Source organism: Topomyia yanbarensis, chromosome 2 (assembly GCF_030247195.1).
Source record: "Topomyia yanbarensis strain Yona2022 chromosome 2, ASM3024719v1, whole genome shotgun sequence".
NCBI classification, from domain to species: Eukaryota; Metazoa; Arthropoda; class Insecta; order Diptera; family Culicidae; genus Topomyia; species Topomyia yanbarensis.
Genome location: NC_080671.1, coordinates 19367017 through 19388490, shown reverse-complemented (window position 1 = coordinate 19388490; position 21474 = coordinate 19367017). Strand labels below are relative to the sequence as shown.

General features: G+C 38.3%; 1 protein-coding gene across 1 annotated transcript in view; it reads left to right on the top strand.

Moving 5' to 3' along the window:
• The window catches only part of LOC131678303 (uncharacterized), a 94145-nt gene that overhangs the window by 49200 nt on the left and 23471 nt on the right, over window positions 1-21474 (top strand). Inside the window, exon 2 of the mRNA XM_058958373.1 lies at window positions 12534-12751. Within this exon, the coding sequence (XP_058814356.1) occupies window positions 12625-12751 (127 nt within the window). The 5' untranslated portion in view covers window positions 12534-12624. The remainder of the gene's footprint in view (window positions 1-12533; window positions 12752-21474) is intronic.

Here is a 21474-nt window from a genome sequence, read left to right as displayed (position 1 = left end):
ACAGTTAAGTACTACATCTTCGCCAGACGAGTGTTCACCATTTGCAGTTCTAATTGAACTTTCTATTTCAAGAGTAGCTGTTTCAAGGTGACGGACGAAGCGTCTATTCACACTGATAATATAAATTCGTAAATATAATGAAATCGATCATACAATACACGAATTCATTCGTCGTTTTCTGCAACGAAGTATTTTCGTGCATTCTAAATAGTAGGTTTCGTTCATTTCATGAACAAGAATGGCCGCTTGGTGAACGAAATCTTTCGTAAATTTTACACGTTTAATGTATACTGCACGAATGTTATCGTTGATAACGACATTATTTTTCGTGAATGAAACGAAATGTTTTGTTTATTTTAATAAACGTGTGTGTAATATAACGAACGATTTCGTTGGTCGCACGAATTCATTTCGTTTATCTTAGAAAAGTGTTCGTATTTATTATCCTCTTATTGTTTTCAGTCGATCTTTTGGGATCGATGTTTGACAACATATATTTTTTTATTTAAAAAATCGATGTGGCCAAATCGATTTTATTGTGGTACGAAGAAATGGCCGCTTGATGAACGAAAGTTTTCGTAAATTTTACTTATTTAGTTTACATTGCACGAATGTAATCGTTGATAACGACATTGTTTTTCGTGAACGAAACGAAATGTTTCGTGTATTTTAATAAATGTTTATGTATATGGTGAACGATTTCGTTGGTCGCACGATTTCGTTTCGTTCATCTTAGGAAAGTTTTCGTATTCATTAGCATATTATTTTTTCAATCGATATTTTAGGATCGATGTTTGACAACAACGATTTTTTCAATTAACTAAAATGATCGATCTGGCAAAATCGATTTTAATTCAACCTGCTCCCTTCTATTGAGGACTAAAAAGATTGTGGTGTGAAGTAATGGCCGTTTGATGAACGAAAGTTTTCGTAAATTTTACATATTTAGTGTACATTACATGAATATTATTGTTGAAAACGGCATTATTTTTCGGGAATGAAACGAAATGTTTCGTTTATTTTAATAAACGGTTGTGTAAATTACAAACGATTTCGTTGGTCGCACGAATTCGTGTTGTACATCTTAGAAAAGTTTTCGTATTATTAGCCTCTTATTGTTTTCAGTCAATGATTTGGGATCGATGTTTGACAACATCGATTTTTTTTATTTAAAGAAATCGATGTGGCCAAATCGATTTTACTGTGGTGCGAAGAAATGGCCGCTTGATGAACGAAAATTTTCGTGAATTTTACTTATTTAGGTTACATTGCACGAATGTAATCGTTGATAACGACATTATTTTTCGTAAACGAAGCGAAATGTTTCGTGTATTTTAATAAACGTTTATGTATATTACAAATGATTTTGTTTGTCGCATTCGATGTTTTAGGATCAATGTTTGACAGCACCGATTTTTTATTAATTAAAAAGATCGATCTGGCAAATTTGATTCTATTTTAACCTGCTCATCATTATTGAGTACTAGAAAGATTGTGGTGTGAAGAAATGGACGCTTGATGAACAAAAGTTTTAGTAACTTTTACTTATCAAGTGTACATGGCACGAATGTTATCGTTGATAACGACATTATTTTTCGTGAATGAAATGAAATCATTCATTTATTTCAATAAATGTTTGTGTATGTTATGAACGACTTCGTTGGTCGCACGAATTCATTTCGTTCATCTTAGAAAAGTTTTCGTATTTATTATCTTCTTATTTTTTCATTCGATCTTTTGGGATCGATGTTTGACAACACCGATTTTTTAGTTAAAAAAACAGATCTGAAAAAATCGATTTTATTGTTGTATGAAGAATTGGTCGCTTGATGAACGAAAGTTTTCGTGAATTTTACTTATTTAGTGTACATTGCACGAATGCTGTCGTTGAAAACGACATTAGTTTCCGTGAATGAAACGAAATGTTTTGTTTATTTCAATAAACGTCTATGTATATTACGAACAATTTCGTTGGTCGCACGAATTCATTTCGTTCATCTAAGAGAAGTTTTCGTATTTAATAACATATTCTTTTACATTGCTCCGGCAGAGAAAAACTCAAAATTATTCATGCAAAACCATCGAGCGATGGCTCAACTGAATCCGTACTGCTCCGGATTCTGGATTCTGGAGCGGAAGAGGTTTAGAAAATCTTCCTTAAACCGGCGGACACGGATACGGCTACTAAATAGCCAGATCAAAACCGTCATGAACATCAACAATCCATATTCCATATTCTACCTCTATTGAAGTTCTGTTGACGTTGACGGTTCGACGAATGGTGCTCGTAAATATTATAAAGATATTCGTATATAGCAGCGAACAATTCGTTTGCCGAACGAAGCTGTTTCGTAATAAGTTAACGAAAGTCGTTTCGTGGGTTTCACGAAAAACTCGTAATAAAAAATAAATGTGTTTCAATAGAACTACGAACGATTCATTATATGTACGAAAAATTCGCACATTTTATGAAAATTATCTGTACGAAACTAATGCATAGCGATTTACGAATATATTCTATCAGTGCAGGAGACTGTAAATCAAGACTGGTATACTGAGAAGATAATTATTATGAACTGAGAATTTCATTAGAATTCAACTATCAGCCCTAAGTTAAGGTCACAACACTCTTGCTACATACCAGACATTATCCACCCATTTTTTTCTGTAAACTAATGTTCTTGAACACTTTTTGCATGACCTCACCTGTTACGATGATCTCTGCCTCTGCCAAAACTCCCGATTACTGTAATTAAGGGTCTCCCCGTGGCAACGACGTCTCACGATTATCGAGTCTATGTGACCGCCCAACGAATGCAACGCACATTCGCACATCGTCGGGTATGTCCGTTTCATCCGCTCGTAACACCCACCGTGGTGCGCAACCAGTCAGCGACGTTTATTGTAGTGCCAAATAAATCACACCAATAAAGTAATATACCTAGGCCAGTCTCTTCGGTGCCGTACCTCCCCAGCCCTTGCCAGGGTGCACCGTCATGAACCGGGTTGCATATGAATGCAGTTCGAATGGATCCCACCCTGAGGCTTTCGGCCGCCAAACGACGACTTCGTGTGGTTTGAAAGATTTTTTTTATGACCGGAGAAACGCCAAACATGTGCGCCGATAACAATGAATAATTTATCACTGCACTTTAACGCTTGCTTGTTGCTTCGTCGTTTTCTAGTTGCACTTATGAAACGAATAATTGTTCAACTCAAACCAACTGCATGCCGCATCTTGATCCGGCCCTCGCTAGTTGTCTGCCAATGTTCCGCTGTAGGAATTGCCACAGGAATAAACATAGTGCACTTTCAGACCATTTTTTCTCTAACCCGACGCCGGTCCCGGTAGAAAGGTTTGGGAAAAACGCTCACCCCAGAACGTTAATATCTCACGAAACTCCACGCTAATTGCTAATTGACGACATCTCTGTGCCGCTAATTCACACTTTCATTCTATTTAGCTGCGAGTTTTTCGCGTATAATCCCATGCAGCTAATGTCAATGGACCAGACAACCGTAAACAATAGTATCTCACGTTTGCGGCGAACGAGCTATACCGCATCCCGCTGCCCGGTGCCGTTCGGTATCGCATGAACTCGTAATCATCAGTCGTAGATCTGTCTCTCTTGAAAATTATAACTTTAATTTTAGCAATTAGATGTTTTTATTTCACTCTTTATCACTTCGCGCCTTGGACCCAAAGGAGTAATTTAGCAGGCGGCGTGAGAACGCAAAAATCGTATAAAATATAAAAAAGTGATATAATCAAGTATCGTGTTTGGCAGAGCGCCAGTTTTCTCCACGGTTTACACGTAATAGTTTTCGCACTAATGGCACAGTGAAGGGGACCCGGTGGAGAAATTTGCCGCAGGTTTATGACGGAATAACAAGGGCATCTCTGTCTGATGGGTAATGTTTAAAAAATGGTAAAATGATTTCGTTTCGCAAAGATTTTACATTCGAAAATATTTCCATAATTTTTTTTGTTTTCACAAGCGGAATTTCCCTCGAATCTGGTGCTATTTTCATGATTGCCAAGATGTCGAGGTCTACGCGATAATAGGGTGCCGGGGCCTTAAAATGCGTTCGGTTGGGGGTAATATAATGCACTATAGGGGAGAGTGGGTACTAGAGTGGGACATGATTATATGAAAAAAATTAAATTTTGCTCCGAGTCACTTTTTGGGTCCCATTTAGCTCCCAGAATAGCTCTGCAAATTTTTAGCTCGATCGGTGAAACTATATTTTCGCGCCCATGGTTTAAAGTTTACATGGGATTTCGTATGGGGAAATCGTCTTTTGCAAAATAATTCTTCCAAGAGTCGCCCGTTACCTCCGAAAAATAAATAGATCTCTGATTTACATAGGAAATTTGTCAAGGAAACAAAGTCTAGAATACCCCGAAAAGATCTGATGCTTGTGGAAATAGTTATTAAGCAAAAACCGATTGATGCCCTGAAGATTGATGAAAATTTCACTTTTCGTAGCATCACTGCTGCTGACGGTCGAATTATATACAAAAGTTTTAACTTTCTCTTATTATGTACAAAAGAAGTCTCAATTTATCCCTCAAAACTCTTGCAAAGCGACAAAACAGTATAGATAAATGATTTAGACAAATTAAGAGAAGATTATAACAAAATTGCGTATAATGGGACAACCAACAGCAGTGGTACCAGAAAAAATGAATATTTTATCAATAGACAGAGCATCAATCGGTTTCTGCTTAATAACTTTTTTCTCAAGCGTCAGATCGTTTCGTGGTTTTCGAGACTTCATTTCTTTGTTAAATTTCCTATAAAAGTCACATAACGATTTATTTTTAGGAAGTAATGGGTGACTGCTGGAGGAATTGTTTTGTGGATGTTAATTTTCCCATACAAAATACCAATATAAACTTTAAACAGTGGGCGCAAAAATATAGTTTCACTGATTGAGCTAAGAATTTGCACAGTTGCTCTAGGACCCAAATGGTACCTAAAAAGTTGCTCGGAGCTGGAATCTAATCTTTGTCTCATCCTAGTGGGTACGCTTGATCCCACTTTTGCTTTTTTCTCATAACTTTGCACTGAAATAACAATTTTAATTGCAAAATTCGCCATCTTGTAGTCAATTCGAATTGTAAGAACTATGAATAATGTATAAATCCGAATACTCTGGTCCTGGTCCTGGGCCGCGCTTAGCCCATCTGTCATAATATCGTGATTTTACATAGCGAAGGGCTGAATGATAACACATTTTGTTCCAAAAACAGCCCTGCAGGTTGTGCAGGTTGATTCTACCAGTTGCAAGTGGGGCCAAATTCATCAAGTTCCGTAAAATTCCTTTTAAATTACAGAATTGATAAAAATGCTGGGATGAGCTAAACTAATTAATCAAATCCTGTTTTAAAAACTGTCCTTGCGTTTAAACCAAAATGGGAAGCTTATTGCTACCACTACATTACTAAATTTCAAGCGCAAATAGCAAATACATGTGCTAGTTAAACCAAAAATTTACTGGCAACATTACAGCGGCATTTAGGAAGCAGTTGGAGCGGTCGCTTGTTAGACGACACAGTGTAGCATCCCTCCACAGCCAGTGTAACGGATTTCTAACTCAGCTACACTGGCTGTAAAAAACACAGCGCAGTGATCTGCTTCGCCAGCCGTTCAACAAGGAACTGAGCGTGTCTGGCCAAGTCCGTTCTTTAAATAGTCGATGATGACGTCATTCATCGAAGCGTAGCGCGCTAGGTACACCAATCTGTCGTACAGGGCTTGGGAAGCGCTATCTTATATGTGTTAATGTGCGATATTTTGACAAGGTTGTATATTATTTAATTTTTTAATGCTATGATATCAAAAATCTTTGGGTTTATCTGTTGGAATCTATTCTTAGAAGTATTTCGGGGCGATTTGTGCAAAAAATTTGAAAATTTATCATGAGATGGCTGAATTATATGCGTTTAAAATTGGACCACTTTTCGTTACATACCATTTTTGTAGAATTTGCAGAGTGCACCCCCATATCGAAAACAAAGACGTAGTCCTACGTCAATACGTCAGATTTTTTTTTTAAACATCATACACGAGTAAATATTTCATTTTCTTTTTATATTGTGATAACTTTATGCGTATAGATTATGAGGTATGGCCAAGGAATCCAGTATTCCCAATGATCAAGTATCCTCACTCTCCCCTACATAGTAAAGGGTGTCTCACATCAAACTGCATCACGGAAAAAATACTGTAGAAAATAACCCATTGGAAATTGTCCCTTGAAATTTTGGGAAGAAGTAGCTTGGAGTGTATTGTTTATACTGTATTTTTATCGCTGTCAGTTTTTCAAAAATTGGAAAAAATGGTGTAATCCGAAAAGCAACGTCGCGAATAGATTTTGCGCAAGCACCTGGAAAATCCCGAACCGGTACATCGGAAAACTACTCGGAAACGTGCAGTCAATGGAGAGTCGTGTTATTAAACTCTGATCATCGAACGGAAGGAGAAATGCGGGTAGAATTAGATGAGCGAGTGAATCGCGAATAGATCAAAATAATCGATTCTCGAAAAAGCGTGAAAAGGCCATGATTATTTTTCAAAGGATTTAAAAAAAAGTGTTGAACGACTTAGTAGAATTAAATCCAGCATTTGGAACGAAATGCTTTAATATAAAAATTGTATTTCTGTGCGCATTTAACGAAACCAACATTTCAACGCGTCCCTCTTCCAATCTGACTGAAGTTTCACGCATTGAATGCCTTTAGCTCAGAGGAAATATAAATTCTTTTACCAACAAAAGCATTTAGTTGTTATATGTCTACAAACTGATGGTCCTTTTTCACGTTTTAGAGAGTAAGAGAACTGCACCAGACATGAAGCATTTTGCTTGATAAGCTTACTCAAAGCACACACAGAAACAAAATTCAGTTTGAACCTGAAATTGGATTTGAACTGAAAATAACTGAATGAATGCGCTGCACCGAACTAATGAAGTAATATGATCCTAACAAGATTCTACCAAATGGAATAATTTAGTTAGGCAGCTAACTGTGGACAAAAATCACATAAAAATAAATAGGCGCAATGAACACACGAGCACTTATTGGTACAGTAGAATGGGGTCAAGTTGGGACACATGGAGAGACTTGACCAAGCGCGAGATTCTACAATTATCAATATCTTTTTCTATTTGATTTTTAAAAAAATTTTAAATGTATTTTCATACTTGATTCGACACCATAAAAAAATTACTTTAAAAATCTCTTCCTCATAGAAAATACTCCGTAATTCATGAATTTACGTTAAATGATGTAAATTTTTCTCAAACTTTGTGTGGACATATTTACTAGAGTAATTAATTTTTTTATAGAACTCATATACCATGGTAATCTTTATGAAGTAGTGAAATGATTCTAAATTAATCGGAATATTGGAATAGATATTTATAAAATTAGCACGACATTGAACTTAAGAACTAATGTTGGGGAGACTTGACTAAGATTTTATGGGAAGACTTGACCAAGTGGCAATAAGCTGAAGAAAGATATACAATTTCTGGTATTTACCATTCTGTGATACCTAATGTCACGTCACAAAAAAATCCCACCTTAAACATCATTCCACATCTTTATAGTACTAGTCAACAAAGTTTGCAGTTATATGGCTGATTTCGTGACGTGTGAACATACAATGTAATCAGTACATTTGATCCCAAAAATAAAATGTATTAAAAAAAATTAAACTTCATGAAATACAATCCTTTAATATTTTTTACTGGTACTAAGGACCTCGACAATAGGGAAAAATGATTAAAGCATTATTTTTGGTTCTGATACTTCAAAATTCTCTTGGTCAAGTCTCCCCATGCCTTGGTCAAGTCTCTCCGCGGGGGGGAGACTTGATCAGAAAAAACGATCACGGAAAAACTTTTATAGCTTTTGAAAAAATAAACTAACAATTCTGCAAAAAATCATGAATACGCACAATACTTTTGCACATTACGTTCAAATGAGTTTTGAAAGATATAATTTTTTTTAGAGATTTAGGTAGGTTTAACTGAAAACCTAAGTCAAGTCTCTCCATGTTCTCCTAGGTCAGTTTTATGGCGGGCTCGTGCGATGGTATTTTTGCACTGATTTTGACAAACAATCATTCGTTGAAAAGGTTACACTTCTGGATACGTTTTGGCATTAATGATTCAATTTTTGGCTGCATATTTTAGATATTATTCAAGCTAAATCTAATAAGGCGAAGGTACTTTTCATCAATGTTTTAAAAACTGGGGGTACGATAGGTCACTATATTGGAGATTAAACAAAACAATGTACACGCGTATAAAATCAGCGGTGTAACTTTTTTTTGAAGAGTATGAATACTGCAGATTATTAAAAATTAATAACACAAATAATAATTGCAATCCATTCACGTCATTCAGGTAAGAAAATGAGATAGTGGCAAATGATGTGAGAAATCATGATGCCACGGAAAGAAAACCTTTATCTCCTAGTTGTCGTCAGAGTGTAGAATTGAAGTTGTGCATTCCAACTCACGTGCTTGCTTAACTGTGTAACGATCACGTTTGCGCTTCGGAGTATTTTTTGTGGATTCCGTTTTCCTTCTCTTTTTCGATCATGTTTTTTTTTCAATTATGTACTTCAACAACACCTTAAATTATTATATTGTTAAGGGGGGAGCTAAGGGTTCAGCAATAAAAAAAACAAGCAAATTGACCAAAACTTTTGCGTATTATAAAGAATTAGGAGGAGTTATACGTTTTAAGCCATTTTCGCGCGAATGTGGTTTAAAACAATGTTCTCCTTAGTGAAGAAAAACATATTTTTTGTCCGAATTTTTTCCACTAAGGAGAAATGTAGCATAGTACATATAGCATTGGCTTGATAATCCAAACCAAATTTCGATTTCATTAATTCTCATCGGCTTAAATCGGAACTCCTTTTTTGCGCGACATCACGCGGGACTAGGGGTTTGCTCAAAAACACAATATCGATGTCAGCCGTGAAGTCAAAAGGCTTCTTTCGTCTGCAAATAACGCTTTCTAAGAGATCTTTTGATCTTTCATTTAAAAAGCCAGAGATCTCTCATTTAGTAGGCATTTTGGAGCAGAATGGTACTTCCTTTTTATTTCTGACGTTTGCTTTTCAGTTATCAAAAAGGTGTTCAAACAAAATGAAATCTGAACTCCTCACCAAGGTAATGAAATCGTTATTAGTGGCCAATGTTGTACAGCGAAAGCTCCATTTTCGAACTCTTTTTACGTTATATTCGTTTTACGTAACTAGATTCACGAACTAAAATCGTAATAACGAATTCTTTTTTTACGAATCATGTTCACAAAAAAGTTTGAGTACGTACAGTACAGTGGTACAGTATACAATTTAACATATTCTTAGCTGTTACTAATAAAAGTTGGGAATTGTCGGAATTGGGTTGAAGAGTGCATGACGCAAATTGATGTCTGAAGCCATTTTGAATTCCAGTTCAGATAAAATCTCTATAATTTGTTTTGGATATATATTTTTTTTATTCATTTCGTTTATTTGATAGGCACAAATGCGTTAGCTTGGCGGTGCCGAATTCTTTTGTTTTTACATTTTGAATATCTTAAAACTAGGAGGTTACAATGTTGAAATATTTTTTTTATAAAAGAGAAAAAAATTACAGCTATCTTAAGACTAGAAACAAAAAATTCTATATATAAAAGAGGGGGCAAAAGATTTTTTTTTATGAAAAATTTTAAAACAAGGAATTCAATAGTAATAGTTTTTTAGGAAATATTTACAGTTATCTTAAAACTAACAATATAGTTTGGTACACAAAAGGGGGAACAAATATTTATGAAAAATTTCACAGATGTTTTAAAACTAGAGATACAATTCTATTTACAAGATGGGGGACAATAGTTTTAACAAAGAGTAGAAATTACAACTATTTTAAAACTAGGAATACGGAATACAAATTTGATTTTTAATCGGATACTTATGCTTGGTCATTTCCAAAATCGGTGTAGAAGTAGTTGTATCGAGGACAGGGGAGAGAAGGCGTAGATGGTGACCGGTAGGGAAGAGCAAAACTTGCAACTTTCGGGCAAACGGGAGATCAGCTAAACAAATTTGCGCCTCAGTCTAGTAGGTCGGATTGGCGGATGGTATTCTTCGGACCCGCGGGGAATCCTTCAAAGGGAATCCTTCGGACCTCGAGTCGCTCTCGCTTCAGATTCCGTAGTGATAAGAGCGACGGCGGTTACATAGTGGCAGTCTGGAGCTTATCGGTTCCACACGGCAAGAAGAAACTTCTAAAAACGAGAAATAAAAAGAGAGGGGCTAAATTTGGATATATTTGACGAGTTCATGAGAAAAATCGATACCTGAGCCTTTTTGAAACTCAAGAAGACGACTTCCGGTTTAGATAATGTCTCCATAACCCCAAGAATGTCGGAATGGAGTTGACGGGTATATGACGGAAATCGATGTTCGAAGCCATTTTGAAATCTAAGATATCGACTTCGGTTTATTTAAATTCTAAACCACAAAAATATGGGTATTTCCAGTTGAGATAAAATCTCTATAATGTCAACAATATGAGTATTTTTGAAATAGTTCATTGCGGAAATCGATGTCTGAAGCTATTTTTAAATCCAAGATGGCGACTTCCAGTTTAGGTAAATTCTGTATAACCTCAACAATATTGATATTTTCGGAATGGTGTTGATGGGTATATGAAAAAACTTCGATGTCTGAGGCTATTTTGAGATCAAGGATGGTAGCTTCTGGTTTAGATAAATTCTCTATAACCTATGGGCATTTTCGGAACATTAGGACAAGGTTACAAACAAAATTCCTCGACTGTACGGTACTATATTGGCCTTCGAAATGACGTCATTCATCGATTTCCGTCATCTACTTCTCAAACCTGTTTCAAAAATACCAAATATGATTACAGTTATACAAAATTTCGCTCTACTGGAAGTCGCCATCTTGGATTCCAAAATGGCACCAAACCACCATTTCCATCATCTACTCGCCAAGCACGTTCCAAAAATATCCATTATTAGGGCTATCAAGAATAGCAGTAGGTGCCATCTTGGATATATAAATTGATTTAAACACCTATTTTCAAGTCCGTTCCCAAAATACTCACGGTATTAGGGTTATCGAAAATATTGCTTCGCCATCTTGGGTTTCAAAAAGGTTCCAAATATCCATTTTCATCATCTACTTGTCACCAGTTTTTGTCAACCGCTTGGTGTACTTGGCTGACAAAATGGTGACATTGAATCGGGACACATTTTTTTTTCTCTCTGTTCAATAAACCGAAGCTGTTAAAATATTCTATATGATTATTTAGTATAAATTTCTCTTAAGGAGGTCTTCCAGCGCCAAATTTAAAAAAAAATATTTCACGGCATCTTTGAGAGAAGAAAATTATGTTCAAGAATGAATTTACTCGTATTTGACTTGGTTTGCCTGTTAGAGCCCATCATAAAACAAAGATAGACAAAATCGAGGAATGATAAAATCGGGTCTTCACTGTATACTACTCAACCGGAAACCGCCATCTTGAATTTTGAAAAAGTTCCTATTGTCCATTTTCAACATCTATTTGCCAACCACGTTCCAAAAATACTCTATGTTGAAGTCATCCAGAACAGTGCTCAACCAACGAATTTTAAGAAGTATGTCAAACGAACAATTTTTCGAACTAAATCCCAAATAACTTTTTTACGAACAAATTTTATTTACGAATTCCCGGTTTTGTCCGTAAATGGAGCTTACAATGTATATTGCAACCGGAAGGGAAAATGTGACGGACATTTTCAAGTTTACTTAGAATTATTTGCTTTGGCAGGCTATCTGTACCTGTGGTTTGGAAACGACATTTTCATTGCATTCGAGACCGTCAACCAGTGAATACATGTCTGAAAACGCATATGTTGCTGTTTCTGAATCAACGCTACTGTTCCATTCTACAAAATTGCCGAATTATGATTCATTAAATAACATTTTTGGGAACTTTTACGTAAATTTGGAGCGCAAAATATTCAGTTCCAAAATCAAACAAATATTGCAAGGATTGCAAAAAAATTACGGCGACCAGCATTGCCGCGGTACAGTATGTAGTCATAACATGCAAAAAACCGATCGTCAGTTGGTAGCGTCAAATTGCGCCGAGCCCCCTTCCTCCAAATATATATTCGTTCGTTCAACGAGTGTAGGACAATGTAGGGCCCGGTGGTGCAAGTGGAAGAGAATCGATGCGGGAATTCGCAGCAAAAGCGTGATACTATTCAAGTTCACTAACACTTCTGTCGTCGCCAGTCGATCGACTGTCGTCAACGTGTCTTGCGGATTTGGCAGAGACCGGTTTGCTAATGCCATACACTCACCACACCCTGTGCCGTTATATTTAGTTTAATTGATTCCGGCACTGCACCGTCCGCCCGCGGCACACGATGCTAATCATTATTATATTGATGTTCTAATTCGTTCTAATCGCCATTGTGTTGTTTTGTTTTTCTTCTATTAATTGCAGCTACACAACACCACTTACCTGTCGACCCACCGGCGCGAACCCACAGAACTTGGTGCGGCGGCTGCTCAACGACGAGCAACAATTCTCGGCGATGAAGAGTTTGGATAAGCGCCGGCTGCGGCTGCCGGCACTGGGAATAACGCTATCAAAATTCAGCTACTCCTCGGCGACTCTCACACTGATGCTCCTCTGCACATCGATGTCAGTAGTACAAACAGGTAATTAGAGTCACGCATCTGTCTACACACATCTGACACGGCGCGCGGTGGATGGCGTCGTCGCCCACCGAATGGGGGTTAGGGCGTTATTCAAAACATATGACTGTGAAAATTCCGGCCTTTGCCGAGCGCTATCGATCGAACGAGGGAAAACCACAGACGGAAAGGGGTAACTATATGCAAATTTTAATGGCTGAATCGACGATATGTTATTATATTCGCAAGCTTCTACACATCTTCCCTTGATTGGGTATCCGATTGACAGGTAGTTCCGTTAGTTGCCGACTGTCCGGCACGCGGCGATGGGTATAATAATACCGATCCAATCGTCCACTGATTGGTCACTGAGTTGGCAAGTGATGACCTATTGTTTATTTGCTTATCAATCATTATGGCATTGGAATCAATTAAGTCATTTGATTTACTATAATTTGGTTAAGTATGATTTAAATACCTGATTGTGAAAGTTATCGGTATTCCGACGAGCTTTTACAACAGGAGTTAGTCCTGTCACTAAGTTAGTGTTGGATTCTGATGAGACGAAGTCTAAACGCAAATTCCAAAACTAATTTAACAGAGGTTCGTTTGACTGTTGTTAAATAGAGACTGATCAATAATTCCAAATTCGAAAAAAAAACTCTTGTCGAAAAACATGCATTAAACAGTTTTTATGTCTATTCCTGTGGCATATGTAAATATCCTTGGAAAGCTGTGAAATAAGTTCGCCGACTATTGTTGGTGCAAATATTTTCTTATCGCAGACGTTGCATCAAATCCCAACATGGTTTGGTTTCTCCAAGGACTGAGGAATGGAGCACTTGTGCAAATCGTTTTTTGTTGTTGTTTACGCGGAAGACAGAACCGTACAATGACGCCATCGATGGGGGTGACTATTTTCGAAACGATGCGAAGGTGGCATGATTATACGATGCAGGTGAATGTTTCTCATCATTATTTTGAGGAACTCATCCAATGTTTTTTGTTTGTTAATTGGGTCAATATGGTAATCCATTTTGGGAACAATCATGCCCGTTCACCAGATTGGTTAAACTCATTGCCGGTTGGAATAACTAAACAAAGCCGCGCAGTTAGTCTCGTACTGCATCAAGTATGGAACCTTGCTACCTTCTCGGAAAATAATTGTTGAAGCATTCGTCATTGCATCCGCAAATATTTGCACTCTTTTCCATCTGTGTCAACTGGTTTTCATGATGAGAAACCTTAACATGACGACCGGTCGTTCCTCGGTGCTCTAGGTTACGATCACAAGTGCCGCTTATTGTCAAGCAAATAACATTGACCTGTAAGCAATGGGAAGGTTTTATCGTTCAAAACCTTCAGTGCTATACCTACATTAAGTAAAGACTGTTTGCATTTCTTAATGTGAAATTAAGACACCTTCTGTTTAAACATGTTTCTCTAACCACGCTGTAAAAAAGAACGGAGAAACATAAATAAATTCGGTCAACTGAAACATATACGCTCATGTCAGTCATAGGATGGAAGAAAGTCGCACATAAACCGTAATTTGCATCAATCGCGTGTCAGCGGAGAAACCGGTGTCGCGCTATTTTAGAGTTCAAGGTTATGTGGAAGCTAGCGAGTATATGGCGCTTATATGCAGACGCGACACATCGTAGAATGATGTGTAACGATAGCATCGTCCCAGAACATATATAGCTGATATGCAAGTTATGGACTGATTGCATGACTGAAAATAGTGTCTTGATCTGGTCTCGAATTTAGAGTGAAGCCGACCGTGATTTGTTTGATTCACGCGTGTATCCACATCAAATTGCATCACGGAAAAAACGCTGCAAGAAATTATCTAGTTGACCGATCCTTTTCAAACTTTCAAACAATAAAATATAGCTCATAAGTAAGATTTTGGCATATTTATTTCATTAAACTTCAATACCATAACCGTACGCTCTCGCCCTACGCATAACTCCACTCTGGTCATGTACAACATCTGACTGCAGCTTCTTCTGTACGGAAACCCACTTTTTCTTCATGTCTTCATCAGATTTGACCTCCTTGAGATGCTTCCGTGGTGCCTGCTTCATAATTACCTAGTATTTTTAGATGCGCCTTAGTTCCAGTGCGTTGGGAAGGGGACCCAAAGACATGAAGAGTACGAATGTGACAATATTTGAACAGTGGCACGAAGCAAGATCCGGCCAGAAGATCATAGGGCCCTCGTGTTACTTCAACAGAGGAAGTCACGAACAAAACACTTCGTTTTCCACATGAGTAGATCGCTTTCCAAATCGTGTATTTATTAGCAAACTTTGAAAGTTTTTGCTTCCTTACTTCCTCCGGGACATGAAACTTGTGCTGGGCAGTGAAGAACAGTAGCCGGAAGCTGCCGGAAGTCCGCCTTGACGTAAGTCTCCATGATGAGACAAGGATGACTTCGTCAGCATTTGGGTGTACAGTTTCCTGACATGTGACTTACCCACCTTATTTTGCCGTTGCCACGATTTGGAGCCCTACTGCACTTTGTACGTCCTTCGCTCTCTGAACGAAAGACTTGGACAGATTCAACTTTTTGGTCACATTCCTGACCGAAGCGTTGGGATTCCGCTTAAGCGCTTTCACTACACGCTTGAAATCCTGATCACTAATAGAGCATTCATTCTGACCGATTGAGGCTCACAGTTTGGTAGTAACGTTTAATCACACGACTCACAGTTGACTGCACAATTCCGTTGTTTTCCGATGTCCCCATGAGAGAGTTGAGGGTTTCCCATGTGCTTGCGCAAAATCAATTTCTGACGTTGCTTTTCGGGTGAAAGCATTTTACCAAATTTACGAAAAACCGACAGTAATAAAAATACAGTGTAAACAATACGCTCTAAATTACTTCTACTAAAATTTTCAAAAGAAAATACCAAATGGGTTATTTTCTGCAGCGTTTTTTCCGTGTTGCAATTTGAAGTGGGACACTCTTTAGTTAGTACCTATATGTCACCGTTGCTTTTATGGATCTTTTTTCGGACTAAAGTATTTATTGGTCGTGTTGGAAAATCCAAAATTAGAAATTTTTTCGATCATGATTTCGTAAAATGGACCGTTTACGAATATTTCGAACAAGCTCTCGAAATCATTATTGATAAACCTCGTATTCATGAAACTAATTATGTTTGCACAACACTAGTTCACGCCATGAATACACATGAAGTTTCACAGGAATGATTGGGATACTGTGGTTGTGTCCTGAATAACGGGTGTTCAATAAAAAGCTAGAATGATTTCAATACCTTTCTGTAATTAAAGTAAAGAGCGTAAATTTTTTTTCTCCAAGAAAATTGCTCTCTGGACTCCCTAGTAATGGGTAGCATGTGGTGCTGTCAGTTCAATCGAAGATGGCGTCGAAAAAGCAACCACTCCGCGAGCGTGTTGAGCGGTTTTACGAAACGCATCGTCATCGGGGAAAAAAGTTTACGGTACAGCACTTTCGAGATGAAAACGTGCCCGTGAGTACAGTTTACCGGATCCTGGCACCACTGGGCGTGAAGCGGAAAGCCAGTAGCGGTCGCCCGGCGAAGATAATGATGATGAAGAAGAAGGAAGCGTTGAAAAAACTGTTCGATAACAAGGACGGAACGATCGTGCGTGACGTCAGCCGAAAATATCACTGCTCCCTTACCTTGATTCACCGAACCCTCAAAATGGAGGACAGCATCTGTTGGAAGAAGACTCGGTCCTCCGAGTACACGGACGAGCAGATAGCGATCGTGAAATCGCAGTGTCGGGGGATGATGAAGAACTACCGCGGGGACGTCATTCGTGCTGGACGACGAAAGTTACTATCCGGCCTCGAAGACCCACATTCCTGGAAATGACAGCTACTATTCCAGCGACAAGTAGACCACACCCCCCCACTCCCCAATTAAAATACAAATTCAATTATAAATTTGAAAAAAAAAGTTATGCTGTATATCGCCATATCGGACAGAGGGATTTCAAAACCGTGGTTCAAATGAAGCGGTCTGGCCATCAATCAATAACTGTACCAGGACGTGTGTCTTGAGAAAAGTCTTCTACCGTTCTTAAACGAGTATCAAGCGGATGGGAAGTACGTCTTCTGGCCGGACAAGGCATCTTCCCATTACGCCAGGATAACGCTGGAGTATCTTGAGCAGAAAGAAAGGAATCCGACCAACTTACCTCAGTGCCGTCCCATTGACGGCTCCCTCAGTGCCCTAGTGTACAAAAATAATTGGTGGGCCAAGGATACGAAGCAGTTGACGTGGATCCGGATTTGTGAGAACATCGCGACGAAGTTGCGTCTTACGACTGTCCAGGGCCCCTTCTCCAATATTCATTGACTTTTTTGAGGAATAAACAACCTTTTTGAGGAATAAACAACCTTCCAGCAGACGCGCTAGTACACAGAGTGCGCGCCACTCAGAAAAATAAGCGAAAGCGTCTTTGAACACCAGCGCCTACTCGTTCAGTGAGCCATACGCGCGACTTCAAGATGTCCAGACATACAGCTTTCAACAGGGTATAACTTCTGAACGGGTGATTATGGACAAACGGTTTTGCCTTCGTTTTGTAGGTGAAATCCAGTCCTATTAGAATAATTGATAGTATAATTACAGTTTTTACCGATAGAAAAGCTACACGGGTTCGAAAACAGGTTAAAATAAAATCAAAATCAGCCATAAGTCTTTGCACAGCATTCACAGCTATTTTATTTCTTCGAAAAAGTTGTGTGTTTTGTAATGATAAAAAATACCTTAGAACATTGTTAACGCGAAAAGTCAGAAACAAAAAAGTTATAAGTTAAATTAAGAAATGGAGGACTTCATCATAGAAAATATCTTATAACTCAATAACGGTGAGTGACAGAGACAACATGTCTTCTGCAAAATTTATGAAAATACTCTCCTCTACAAATTTGTCGAAGACGGCTAAGCGCTATCTCTTCCTGTTCAAAAGTTAAATTTTTATAGCCTACTATGATCAATTTTTTAAAACAACAATGTTGCCAAAAGATGGCGCTTTTTACACACACAAACATTGTAGAATATGTAAAATCGCTAATATGAACAGTTATGACTCCAATGAATTAAGTACCTCAAAACGCTGTTTTGAGCCACTGTGCCCCGGGGACGATCCCTATCAAAATCAGCTGAGGGTATTGAGAGCTGGAAAACGAAGGCCGACCCGATGACTAAGTGGCAACAGGATTGGAATAACGCAGAAAACGGGAAATGGGCCCAACGATTAATTCCGAATGTGTCTTTGTGGACACAGAAAAGAAAGCACGGAGAGATAGACTTTCATCTGGCGTTGTTTCGATCAGGTCACGGCTGCTTCAGGAAGTATCTAGTCGGTTCAGTCACGCGCCTTCACTGCCTGTCCGGAATAACCATGTGGAAGAAGTGGTTTTCGATTACTTTAGGTTCGAGTGTTTTAGCGGAAAGGACGTTGAACGCCATCAGCAGAGTAGTCGCACGGCTACTAGTGGGGCAGCAAAGGAAACGGAGAAGGATACTAACGATTTAATAACCAGAGCTGCCAGATCGAATAAGCGAACACTACCGCATCAATGCACCGGTAACAGGTCATCTAGGCGCCAGTATAACAGATACCACGTTCCACTGGAATCGCCGGACGGACCTCAGCACCCTACCGGGAAAGCTCGTCAATAAGCTATATCCACCGCCAGGGACTAGATCGAATAGGTCGTCTTGAAATAACAGCGGTAGGTTATCGAAGCGCCAAAAAACCGGAAGCTACTCTCGGAATCGTTAGACCAACCTCGGCATCCACTGGTTGGCCTTTTGAGTAGACAAACTCTCAGAGAATATTGCGACTAAATGGCTCACTGAAACGAGCATCGGTAAATATTCCGCCGCCAGAGAGCTCTCAGTTGGAAGGGTGTAGATTCACCGCCAGGGATCGCGACAAAGCTGGAAGCTAAATGAGCTTGAAGATTGAATGTTCTTACTATAAATTTTTTACCGTATTTATAAAACTCTTTTCGCCATTATCAAGACACTAAAAGCACCCAGCTCTACTAACGACTTACCTTTCAATATAGAGGCCCCTTTTCAAAATTTCGGAAGAAAAATCATGTAAGCTTTTGAACGCTTTTATATTTTGTTGCACTGAATGGAATTAACCCATTTCTTCGACATTTTGTCGAAAATATGTGTAGCAATGTTGTATTAAATTTTGGAATATGTAGGACATGCATTATCCACGGGAAAATAGTGTTTTGAAAAATATTCCGTAAACGGCTCGGAAAAAGTAACAATGTTCAGCTCATCTCGGACAGAGCCGTCAATATGGTGCACGAACCGAACAATAGAATGATGAAATGTTTTAAATATTGGTCCGCACAATTTTTTTCCTATTCCCAATCTAGCATTCGTATTTGGTTGTGCAATACCGAGATAGAAATATTTGTGAGCTGTACACGTTCGTGTCGTTATGTGTACTATCAGAGGCATAATTTTAGTTTACAGTGGGTGGAAGGTGCACACGAAAAACACAATTTTTAATCTTCTGACCAAAGCTCGTTTGTGATGGGTTCTCTCTAAATTCATGCACCAAACCGCAAATCAACAGAAAGAATTTTTATTCAGTCGATTTCAGCAAGTCTTGTGAGATGTCCGTAGACTGTACCGGGAAAGAAAGTGAGAATTAGGATTCATCTCCGTGGACTAATTCGTGCAGCTCCGTGCTAGTAACCAGGACCAATCCTAACAAAAATCTCCCACCCGGAGAATATTTTATTTGATAAACAAATTAGCCTTTATTAGCGCTATCCAACTAATTAAAAGAATTAAATTTGAAAATCTTTTTCTTTGCCAAGTGTTATTTCTATTTCCAATAGGTGGAAAGATGTATACATTTGGAAAAACTAATTTTAAAACACCCGACTGAAGCTCTTGTCTGATTGGTTCCCGCTAATTACATCTCCCACCCAGAGAACATTTTCTTTGGAGAACTAATTATCAGCGCTATCAAACCGTCAACTAAGAATTAAATTTGAAAAAAATTTCATCCCCCATCTAGTATTTTTATTTCCGACAAATCGAAATTAGCATACACACACACACACATACACGAAAAAAAACGATTTTAAATCATTTGACTGAAGCTCATTCCAGCTTGGTTCGTGGTGGACTTCGGTTTCCTGTCCATCGCTTGCCAAGAAAGGTTCACTACGCCAGGCGTGTCCCGTCTACCTGGCAGCAATGAATAACTTACCATCGAAGGATTGAAGCTGGCAGGACATGTTGCCCGTGATAACAAAAAGATCAAAAGAAGGCCTGCACAACTTTAAAAGCAAACTTTCTTTCCGAAACAACGAAAAAACCGCCCTTTTTAGGGCGACTATTTTCATCGCATAAAGAATCAAATTGTTTTCACTACGGGCCATGGCGCGAAAAATTCTTCGCTACCGCTGCTGATGCTGGCTGGTAATATGACAGTCAAACGAATGATGAGAACAACCGATTCGCACGAATACGCACTACTATTGCTCTCTCGCTTGTTTTCTTGTCATCTCAACCAAAACGAATATGCGTCTTTCCCCCACCATCCATTTAATGGGCAGTGTTGCCAAACGCATTTTCAGTTTTTCATCAATAACATTCCCACAGTATTTTCAAAGTATGTTGCAAATTTGAAAAGAAGGAAAATAGTTTGCGAAGAAATTGTGATTTTTAATTTTAACCAAAATTATCATAAATCATCTCCACTCTCCCCTACCAGTGACTGTAATTTTTAATATATATCCATACATAGAGAAACACAGATTATGACAATCATATAGTTGCACTATTTTTAAATCTTATTGTAATGTGAAAAAAATGAAAAATTTTAGGTAACTGTTGCAAAAACAAAGCAGAATAGGTTCATCACTTCAATACCACCAGAAACATACGATTAATGTATTCAGGTTTTGTGATACCAACCGTTGATCAGACAGTTGCTAAGGTCATAGATACTAAATAATGACTGACTGAATGTAGGAATAGACAGGAAAGATGTTAGACGAAATTGCATATCATCAGCGATGGAAGCAATAACAACAGCACCGTCTCGGGATTATCGATTTCAATGAGATCGGTTTGTCGATTGATTGGTAGTCGAATTGTTTTCCGTCTTGTTTTCAACGGGTAATTTACAAATTGCGGACTGTAATTTGCTGCTAAGGATGAAGTTCATCGAACAGAATCATCATTGCCCGATCGGCCTTTGATTGGGGGTGATTCAATTCCATTTGAAAGCTTAGTATTACATGAAATAATCGCAGTCTGTTTTCAGACTAGTTCGGAAAACAGTTTCAGTCTACCCAAATAGCCAGACACTTGTGGAATCCCAGGAAACAACCACTCCATTAGCCTGTTATTATAAGCATGGATCATGTTCCTCAATAACTTCCGATCATTTTTAAAATGGTATCTCAAATGTTACGAACCAAGGCGATCGGGTTAATAACCAAGTTGAAAATGTGTTTGGGTGGAAAATTTTCAAACTTGTTACTCACTTATCTGAAGTATCATCTGACCGTCAGCATCCTCAGAAAGGGTGGGATGAAAATCATCTATTCCTTTGCTGGCCGGCCCATCGTTTGATTGTATCTAGCGAATCATTCAACAGGCATCCATTTCGGAGCTCGTATGAAAAGATGTTGAGATACTTTACTAGACATCCCAGCAGGAGGTAGCATGTAAAAAAAACAAATCGCATTT